Source organism: Drosophila sulfurigaster, chromosome 3, assembly GCF_023558435.1.
Source record: "Drosophila sulfurigaster albostrigata strain 15112-1811.04 chromosome 3, ASM2355843v2, whole genome shotgun sequence".
Classification (NCBI taxonomy): Eukaryota; Metazoa; Arthropoda; class Insecta; order Diptera; family Drosophilidae; genus Drosophila; species Drosophila sulfurigaster.
The window spans coordinates 38,220,188-38,231,285 of NC_084883.1; the positions used below are offsets into that span (position 1 = coordinate 38,220,188).

Consider the following 11,098-nt stretch of genomic DNA (forward strand, 5'->3'; position numbering starts at 1 on the left):
ACACACACACACACTTGCACACATAAATATGTGTGCACAGAGAGACAGAGAAACAGGATTTAAGCTGCAACAATAATAAAATTTCTAGCAAAAAAAGAAAATGTGAAAAAAGAAATTGAAAAATATCTTTCGCCTGAAAACGCGCACTCCTAAAAATGCTGATAAGGCGAAATATGCGCACGCACACAAGCATACGTATACATCGCACATGAGCACCGAGAGCAAATACACAAATACAATTACAAACACAATGCTGACTGCTCAGCTGGCTGCTCTCTTATGAATATGCATGCGGCGACGCTGCGTCGCTGCCGACTCTGCTTGGGCCAATAAAGCGTAGACTCACGCACACACACTCGCACAGCGACCCGACGACGAACCGCACACATGCACACAGACGATTGCGCAGCGAATGCTGGGCGTGGCCTGCACTGCATTGCAAAGCGATAGCAAGCAGAGCAGTGTGAGAGCGAGAGAGAGAGAGTAAGAGCGCAGTGACAATGGCGCATGCATTGCACTGCTTGCACACTGCACTGTACAGCTTGCCGTTGGTGGAGAGTTCATAGGCTGCGAGGGGTGGGTGGTGCTGTAGTCTTGTATTTTGTACTGGGGGTTGAATGGGAAGATTTAATGACTAGGTGGGGGTGGTGGGAGGATGGGAGGGTAACTGGGTTGCTGCTTTTGCTACGCTCGATATTGGCCACTCATTAAAATTTATGATTTGTATATCGTTCGGGCTCTCTCATTATGCATAGTTCGTTCTTTTTTTGCATAGCCAATTTAGCAGATTAGTTGTAGACACAATTTTTGGTTTTGTTGTTCTTAGAAATTTGATGTGGATGTGGATATGTTTGAGGTTGAGCTTGCGGTTCTCATGCTAAAGGGGTTGCCATTGCTGTACAACAGTACAGATGGGAAATTTCCGCCATTAGTTTAATCATAATAATCGCAATCATAATCATGGCCAAAATCTTCCGGTCTTAGGCCATAAGCAGCGGAAATTCATGACAACACGTCGCTGTCGTCATCAGCAGCGGCGGCGGCGGCGCTAAGTCCTAGCTACCTGAAGAAGTAGCCTCAAATTCCTGGCCGGATGCTAATCATCATAATGCTTAAGCGCGCTTGATCAGCCGCAGAGGGGAAAACTTGATTTTTTCGTGGATGCGGGGTTGGCATGTTTAGACTTTAATGCGCGCCGCGGGAATTCTTAATGAAACCTTCAGCCATCGATTGGGTATTTCCCAATCTGCTGCTGCTGCTCTGCTGATGCTTCTGCTTTAGGCTTAGCTGTGGCTCACTTAACATACCTGCCCAGCTACTGGACGCCGTCGCCTTGCTCTGCTTCCAGCTACTGTTTCTGGTCTTGTGCTTCATGTGGTCGGTTTTCCCCATTGCCCATTTGCCAATGGGTAGCAATGATACATTGATAATGATGATTATGATGGAAGATGATGATGGATTCTCGGTTCCGGGGTGGGTGATTTGCTTATGCAGCGCGTGTCCTGCCTGTTACTTGTGGCTTATTTGCGGTTTTACAGTTTTTATGACCCCGAAATGACCCGCTGCGAGTGGGTGTTCCTTACGGTGGCTATGACCATGGCTAAGAGTGTTGGCCGTAACGCTAAGGTGTGGACTTTTTGCTTAAATGATGCAAACGCTGCAGGAGTCGATTACAGTGTTCCAGGAAACTAATTAAATGCTGCTCTGAAATCACTAAGTTCATTTTTAGACTCACATTTATTTGCATTGAAAGGTGCATTTAAAATTATTCTTTTGAATAGTTATTCAACATTTGCAATTTACATAAATATGGAGAATAATTGCTATATAACAATTTTACAATTTCATTATTATTTATCTCATTAATGTAATGATAACTCGCACAGTAAGTAGAAATAATGATATTCTTTTGAAACAATTCTTTTTAAAAATGTTTACTTAATAATAATAATAATTTTTTTTCTATTTGTGATTTGTTTTTATGTATTGTTTTTACATTGTTGTATGTATTTCTTCTTTGTTAAACTTTCAGCATTGATGTGAATATTTCAAATGTTTAATTATACACTTTAGGATATAGGAATATGATATATGAATATGATATTATACTAAAAATAGTACAAAAAATGGAAAAGAAATAGTGACTCAGTCTTGCTTAATACAAAAGAAGTGAATTTTAAACAATAGTCAGAAAAGATAAAGAAAGTAAGTTCATTTTTAAAAAGTTTAAATTTATTATAATATACATATTTTTTATTAATAAATAATCTTATAACCATAAGAAGTAGTATCTTTCAGTATTATAAATAATTTGAAGTTAAAACTGCATTTTATTTTACTTATTTAGTGGTCGAGTTTCTCACATCTTTCCTCTACCTTTTTAAATAAATGTAGAGTGGCTGTGAAGTGGACTAGATGTATGATAATATTTCCCATCCGTGATATGTGTTCGCTGCCTGCATTCATTCACAACTCTTTGGTACAATTTTATACCTGTCTGCGAACACTTTAAGGCAAAACACTTTGCATTACAACGCTTAATTCATTCATAAATCGTCGTCTCCATTGGCCGCGTCTCTTCAAGTATTCCATTCAAAACTTTAACTTGTCTCGCTCATCTTGTTGTGGTTGTTGTTGTTATTATTATTGTTGGTTGTTGGTTGTTCGCTGTTGGTTGTTGCTTGTTGGTTGTTGCTCGCTGCTGTGTGGTGCTGGTCTAATGTTTATTTTATAAATATTCCTTGCCATGTTATTTCAACAAGACTTTTGTTTATTTATATGGGGAAATACGCGCGACATACTCGAGACTTTGTGTATCAACGATTCAAATGTAAAGTGATTGGGCAGCCAACGAAATTCGCAATAGAAAATAACCATGAATATCCACAATGAGAGTACGCTTTGTACTCGTATTCCCCTCTCTATCTCTCTCTCTCTGTATCTATCCTCCTTGTCGATGAGATTCGAAAACCTGGCAATTTGCTATGCGCGCCTATAAAAACATTTTCGACCAGTTGATGGAAAATCCTTGCGAAAAACGTTTTTAATTTCACATAAATTTAAAATAAATAATACGTCCTCTATATCTCTATCTCTCTGTGTGTTCGTACAATTTTTAAAAAATTGTTTATTTTAACGCAAAGAAAAATGCTCATTTCTCCTTTATTTTTTTGCGAAAATAAAAATGTTCAAATCATTTTATTTATTTATTTATGCAGGCTGGTGCTGTGGCTCTGGCTCTGGCTGTGGCTGTGGCTGCATCTTCGATTTGCTTTTTGGGTTTCCACATTCAGTTGGCCATGATGGTCCTCGCCTATCGTCGCCTGGTCGGGTCCAGTCCTGTTCTGTTCTGTTCTGTTCGGTTCGTGTGTTTACTTGACGCACAAATCCTCTTATGTCGGCTCGGCCTCAACTCGGTTCGATTCGCAACGGAACGAAACGGACAATTGCATGTTTTGATTGCCGCCTGCAATTGTCCTGCAACTGCCACCGTCGCAGCAGCCTCGTCCCTCGCATCCTACATTCTGTGCTGCGCTGGCTGTGCACTTGTGACAATATTTTCATAATTTTTGCATCTTTTTTTTTGCTGCTGCTGCTGCTGCCTTTGTCGTTGTCATCGGCGCATCGCCAACGGTAGGTGCGTGTGTAAACATTAACTTTTCAAGAAGATTTAATCCCGATTATCCTTTGACTGTAAAATTTTTCACTCAAAAGTTACCTCTCTCTCTCTCTCTTTCTCTCTCTGGCTCTTTGACTGACTGACTGACTGCGTCGTCGTCTTTCTCTCTGTTTGTCTTTGGGTTTTACTAAGATTGAGTCTCTCTCCCGTTTGTCCAGATTTCCATCCGCATCCCTTCAGTTGTCCTTTTCACTGTCGCTGCCTGATAATTATCAATGGCGGCGACTTCTTGATGCGATTTCTGTTGCCTTTTCTTCTCCCAGTCTCGCACAATGGTCAGCGGCAGTTTTCGGTTCCGTCTTGGATTGCCTTTTTGGGATTCGCACTGTGTTCCATTTGACTCTGCATGAGATTTTAATTTGCTCATAAAGGTGAGACAATTAACTGAATAATTGGATTGTTAGTCTTGTTGCTGAACAATGCATTGGGCATGTGCCTTAAATTAGATGTCTTGTCTTGATGTATTACAATGATTATTATCCTATGATCTGGTTAGCTCGCATTTTGTGTGAATTACTGAATATTAGTCTCATTGTTTCACCCATAAATTGTAATTGTAAATACTTCTATTGGAAATATTTCTTATACCAATATGAAACGTTCGCTGCCTAAATATATGCCCAATATATGAAACTATTATTATTTTTACAAATGCTTTTTGGTTTTCTGTAAAACTGTACATACAAATACATACGTATAAATTATCATTTATTCTGTTTTTCAGTTACATTTCAAATTTATATTTTTAGCCCCAAACAAATGTTGCCAGATTGATGAAAAAGGTTAAGTATCAATTCAAAATAGTGGTTTTTAAAACAGTGCTAGAAAAGAAGTGTACTGCTTCACAGTATATACAATGCAGTATACGAGACCCACTGCTTCTTGAACAGCATAAGTAGTGCTCTTTAAAGTAGTTCACTACGGTGCACTGCTTTCTAAACTGCTTCGCTTGTAGCGCAGCCAACTTCACTTTACGCACATTTGAGTCCACTGCTCGCAAGAGGTGCGCAAACGATTAATTCACATGAAATTGCATGGGCACTGCACTGCAGTGGGAAAAATCTTAATTTTAAAATTATAATTGTATATTTAATTTTTTTTTAGAAATTTATCACCATACGCAAAAAAAAATGAATTTTAAAATTAAATAATATATTGTAATATATATTTTCCTGCAAAATTTATTTTGAACATTTTGTTTTTTAATTTAAAATGTAGCCACTCATCACTTGTGTTATTGTTTATTTAGAAATCTTAAACAAAATTTGTCATTCTTAATTTGTCATTTACGCCATTGCGATTAAGATAAATATAATTACAAATTTAAATAATCAAATTGGATAATTTAGAATTCGAAAAATAAAAATGCATGATGTTTGCTTTGGGAATACTTGCTAATTAAATGATATTTATTTGATAAGAACTTGTTGTTGTTTACGCACTAAGCAACTACACATAACATAATTTGTGTCAACTTTGGCAACTACTTAAGAGCTAACATTAAAATTGATTATCCTTTGAGGTAATAATGCCAAATAACTCAAAACATATTGGGAGGAGTTATAAACATATATTCTAATTCGAATATTTAATTGTCTCATAGTAGCCACCGTTGACGGATGTCGGGGGCGGAGTTATGGGCGGCAGGTAAACCGGTTTCAGATCGATCGGAGAACGATCGATCGCATGGTTGCCTGACTGCGATGGCGGCGGTGTCATTGTGCCATGATGATGATGATGATGTGGATGAGGATGATGATTATTGTTGTTGTTGTTATTGTTGTTGTTGTGATGCGACTGGGATTGCGATTGTCCCGTTTGGATGGAGGACAAGGCGGGCAGCTGCTGCAACGACATGGAACGCAGACCTGAGAAAAAGCGAAGAAAAAAACAAATAACTCGATTAAAACATGTTTGCTTTTTATGATTTTTATGATCTTGTGTTAAAATTCACACACAGAGCCGACATCAGCTATAAAATAAAAACTCGCCAACAGCTTGCCATGTGTTGCTAGGCGGCGGTAATCCGAGATCAAGATCACAAACACACACTCAGACTCAGGCACACACAAGTCGGCAATCACTTGGCTATGATTGACACGAACACCCACAGCGGAGTTGCCCCAGCAGCCACTTACCATTATCCAAGCCATTGGCACTTGTTGCATAGGAATAACCCGCCGCCACGAGACTGGCGGCTGGCGCATAATCACTTTGAAGCGCCGCCACTGGAACCGGCGAACTGGATGCTGCGCCACCCAGCGACGAGTGCGCCAACGGTGGCGTCAATGCACCATTCAAATTGTTGCCCACTGTGGTGAGGCAGGTGATGTTCGAGTACTGTGGCAATGTACCCACTCCCAAGGCAGGTGCTCCGCTATGCGCCGCATGCACGTTCCAGGTGTCGCCAAAGCTTTGAGCAGCCGTCGAGATGCCATTGGCGGAGGCTGAGGCAGGTGCGCCATAATCATAGCCAGCATACGCAGGTGCTGCATAGAAATTGGGGTTATCCTGGAAGAGCAAAGGTAAATTAATAACATGAAGGTGATAAGATTAGCTTTGTTAACTCACCATAGCTGCATCGCCGTAGCCAGCGCCGTAGAAACCATTCGCACTCACGGCATAGGTCTTGCCCTTGATCTTGGAGCGGTAGCCACGTGGACGACGTCGCAGACTGCCCTCGTCCTCGAACAGATGCGCCGAGCTCTCATCGATGGTCCAGTAGTTGCCTTTGCCTGGCTTGCCCACTCCCATGCCTTTGGGCAGCTTCTTGAAGCACTCGTTGAGGCTGAGATTGTGACGCACCGAATTCTTCCAGCCCACGTAGGGTCCTCGAAAGAACTCATAGCTGTAGGCAGAGTGCGAATTGAGATAATGGATCAGTTTATTTATTTGCTGCACAGCCCTTCGTCTAATAAGCTTTGTCGCCAACAAAATTCAATTAAAAATTTTTTTCGGGGTGCCACAGACTTGGCAACAACGAACAACAAACAAAACTCAGCTGAACTCAAATTGTGCTGGTGCTGAGAGACGCACTCAGTGTCACAGTCGCGTTCCCAGTCGCCAACGTCGCCAATATCCAAACACATAAAGTGCCAAGCGCTGAGAAATACGAGCAATCAAAAGGATGCGCTCACTTCTGTGGGGGATATTGGAGGGGGAATTGCTGATCGGGGGGATGGGGGGGGAGCGAAAGCGATCATATTTTGTTGAGTAAATAAAATCGGACGCAAGTAAATAAACCCCAAGCGACAAATCACATGGCAACCCATACATTTGCCAAACCCCAATTTCGATTTCGATGTCGTTTCTTTTCTATATCTGTATCTGTATTTGTAGTTGTAGTTGTAGCTGGGCTTTCGCCACTTGGCCGGGTGTCGATATCGGTAATGGCTTCCACTCGACATTTGAGAACGCGAAGACGTTTGATACGTAGCTTGGGAATGCGTTCAGTTCTCATTTACATCTATCAAAGTTCTATAGACGGTCTTATAATGAAACATTGTCGTTAGGAGAAAACCTTTTAGGAAAAAACACAGTTCATGAAAAGCTTTACTTTTTATAATATCATAAGCCGATCAGAATCAAAGTTCTAAGATGCTTATCCCAAGAACTCATAGATTAGTTTGCAAAAAAAGCTAGTCTCCTAAAAAAATGGACTGATCCTCTGAAATGATTCGGTTTATATTATTATCTCATCATACCTCATCATTATTTTTCATCTAATTATGTTCTAATTAGAACAATAATTTAATATCTAATTTCTATGCAAATTAAAATTTTAAGTGGTTTACGTTTCAACCTTAAACTCCCTACAAATTGAAAACTATTATCTTTTCTAATTTTTGAATAATGAATTATTTGAATAAATTATTTTAATCCTCAAATTTAATTGGATATATTTAAGATAGCCGTACTATAATTTGATTTAATAAAAGTTGTATAAAGCTATCTAATTTCTATTTCCGTTTTGCATATTTCGTTTCTTCCCCTTAAATGCAAATATTATAAATTTGACAACAGATTAGAACAAATATACTACTTCAAGCCTCCTAAAATAGTGCTGCATAATTTTGCGAAGCAATAAACAAGTAAATTCAAAATGAGAAAATTTTTTAAGATCATATGTTTTTAAAGCTGTTTGGATTTGATCACCCGGTGATATAAATAAATTTTAAGGAAAACCTTCAATAGTTCATACTGTAGACTAGACATTCTCAATCAACTAATTCTTAATCAAATTACTGATTTAAACCCCAACTAATCCAATTCTTTATGGGATACGCACCTCTTTTGTAAGTAGGCATAGATCTCGCTCAGAGTCAGTTTTCCCGAAGGCGAATCCTTGATGGCATGTCCAATCATATTGATGTAACTGAGAGCTGGCTTTTCGGGACGTCGAGTACCAGACTTTTTCGTAGTATCCGGCGTGCTGTTGTCCTGACCACTGGAGCCACTTGACTTGGACTGTTGTTGGACATTGGGTCCATCGTGGGTCTGATTTGTCGACGTCGATTCGGAGCCATTCAATGACTTGGCTGGCGATGAGCTGGCACTCGAGTAGTTCAATCCGGACATGCCGTGACCATGAGCATTTGCGATCACCTGCGTAGGTGAGGAGGAAATCCGGGGCATAAAGCTGCCAGAGACTGGAGAATTTTGCTGTGGCTGTTGCTGCTGTTGTTGTTGCTGTTGTTGTTGCTGCTGTTGTTGCTGATCCGCCTCGTGGATGGTCAGTTGATGGTAATCGTTGGCACTGAGAATGGTATTGTTGGAGCAATACTTGATGGTGGAGGTATACTGATGATTCATCGGCTGGAGCTGCAGCGGCTTACCCACCGAGGAGCTCACATACATCTCCTGATCGGTGGGCGTCTTGGAGCTGGAACTGGGCGAGATCGAGCCAGCCGAATGGGTGGTCATTAGTACGCCATATGGCGGTATTGGACTGGAGGGTGCTGGCGGGGTGCCGCCCATGTTGTGATGCAATCCACTCAGACCGTAGTGCTGGCTGATGGTGGGCGTGACATTGCCAGCGCCATCTATCGTCGTGGTGGTGTAGTATTTGCGTTCCATGTAGCTGATGTTGGGCTTCTCATCCACCAGTTCGGTGGGTGAATCGCCACCACCCATCGATTGGAAATTGCTGCCAGCAGCAGGCAGCAGATTCCCACCGCGATACAGATGATGCGACGAGCCGTGATGGCTCAGAGTATGCGGGTGCGTGTGTGTGTGAGACAACGGAAGGTGTGTGTGCTGCGATGATATGTGATGGGGATGCGGATGCGGAGGGGCATGATGGTGATGATAGAAACCGCCCAGTTGATCCACACCCATGGCACGATTGTTCAGCTCACTCACAGCTTCTTCACTTTTGATCATATTTTCACTTTATCACCCGAAAATTAACTGCAAATAATTGCCTTTTTTTTCTTGTATATTCTATATTGTAATTAGTATTTCTTTTGTTTTCCGTTTTCTTCCGCTTCAATTGTGCAGAGAACCGCGCGGCTTCGCTATTCTCGGCTAACTGTAAACTGACTGCGATCTCCTTGCGCCATGGAGCGTCGTTTCACTTGAGTTCTATGCCTGCGTCTTCCTCTTGCTCTCCCACTCTAACTGTTCTTTTTTTAGTTCGCCTACGCCTTGCGCAAATGCGCCTCTTGCTCTCATTTGACTCTCACTCACGCTCACACACACACTCACACATACTTGCTCTGTGTGCAGTTTATTTTCTTATTCTCTCAGCTACACTCGCATCCAATTGGCTTGACTTTTGCGTATCTGTCACACACTCTCACTCTCTCTTTCTTTATCGCTCTCTGAGCTATTGGAATGTGCAGCCATATGACATTTGAGGTGCGACTATTGGTATTTCGGTATTGGAGTCTCTACGCAAAATTCTTCAATCTAGGGACAGGGCAAGGCATTGGGGACAGATCTTGAAAGAGAATCGAATCTCAGAAATGCGTACGTTTAATATTGCAAGCGATTCAATTGAACGCCCTCGCATACCCTGTATAATGTGTAGATTACGCAATGCATTTACCTTTATTTATTTATAAAGTATACTTTACTTTTATATATGTATGTACATACGTATGTCTTTAAACACTGTTGATATTTCTGACAATATTCCAAAAGAGTATAGACAATTTAGTTATCTAAATGGTTCGAATACATAGCTTCTGCTATCAGTATAACATAAAGCAAATTAATTAGTTTGTATAAATATATAGTAATACAGAAGTGTTTCAGCAAATTCAAAATGTCCAGAAATTAAAAATGAAAATCTATTATTAGGTTGGGAATTATTGAGGTAGTGAATTGAGAAAAGCTTACAAAACAGTTCTTACAATAAACAAAATCCCGGTTTCTTATTTCTTATTGTATTTTAAAACTATCTAATTAATATGTAGCTTATATAAAAAAGAAAAAAATAAAATTAGACAATTTTTAATTTTTCCGATATTAATAATCTTTAATTTAATTACATTAATTTTAATTACATTTAATTACAATACTTGAAATCTATTTGATTTTATTTATTTTCATTTATTTCCTTTTATAAACATTTGCTCTTGAGCCTGACTTTGACATGACCTCCATTAGGTGACAGATTGTTATCGCTTCGCTGGCTCACTCCCGCTGAGCTTGGCTCCTTTGCGGTTGGCAGTCAACAGTTAATAAATAGTCAACATAAAACCCAGATCTCGAAACCCAAATTACGACGAATGAATTAGCGTTAAGCATTGTTTCGTCGGAAAGGAAAGGAAAGAAGAGGAAAGGAAACCATTGTTGCTGGCTGGCGGCATTCAAACGAGCTGTTAATTGATTTAGTCGTTCTATGGCCCCGACCTGGGCACAGTTAGCAGCTAGGGGTAAGGAAAGGGGTGCGGGGTAAGGTCTCCAGCTACTGTGCCTGGTACACTCGCCACACAGACTCGAACGGTACACAATACGGCACCCTGAGTGCCGCCATTGCTGTCAGCACTACGCCGACTCACGACTCGCGACTCGCGACCGTGACGACGACGACGATGGCGACGAGGCTGCTCACCGCTCTCTCTGCTCGCATTCAGACGCTCTCTCCGAACGCATCTTTCTTTTCTTTTTATTGCTGTTGTTGCTGTTGTTGTTGTTGCTTTTGGGTGCCAAGAGATCGGGCAACGTTTTAATCCCCCAACGCACACACACAACGGCACATTTGAGATACACACGGAGGCGGAGTTTTGTTTACATTAAACGAATTCTATTTGTCGAACACGTCAGGCACGATTGGCGGTGTTGCCAGCAACAACAACGACGCACAATTTGTTAGCAACTTATTTTTTTTTCGGTCCTGGTTGTGTTTTGTATGTTTCGACTTGACTTTTGGCTTCGGCCTGAAAGATATTTTAATTTCATTTTGCAAATATA

General features: G+C 40.7%; 1 protein-coding gene across 1 annotated transcript; it reads right to left on the minus strand.

Annotated features, from left to right (window-relative positions):
• Positions 1-5,064: 5,064 nt before the first annotated feature.
• Positions 5,065-9,226, minus strand: LOC133844176 (forkhead box protein biniou). Its single transcript, XM_062278056.1, has 4 exons — positions 7,968-9,226; positions 6,251-6,527; positions 5,818-6,190; positions 5,065-5,547 (listed from the first exon to the last, which is right to left on the minus strand). The coding sequence occupies exons 1-4, from the start codon at positions 9,059-9,061 to the stop codon at positions 5,255-5,257; spliced, it is 2,037 nt and encodes a 678-aa protein (XP_062134040.1). The 5' UTR covers positions 9,062-9,226; the 3' UTR covers positions 5,065-5,254.
• Positions 9,227-11,098: the final 1,872 nt, after the last annotated feature.

Coding starts and splice junctions, on each gene's coding strand:
- LOC133844176 (XM_062278056.1), bottom strand. CDS start 9,061: ATGATCAAAAGTGAAGAAGCTGTGAGTGAGCTGAACAATCGTGCCATG. Junction 6,528..7,967: donor TATGCCTACTTACAAAAGAG/GTGCGTATCCCA, acceptor CTCTGCCTACAG/CTATGAGTTCTTTCGAGGAC. Junction 6,191..6,250: donor GCTACGGCGATGCAGCTATG/GTGAGTTAACAA, acceptor TTGCTCTTCCAG/GATAACCCCAATTTCTATGC.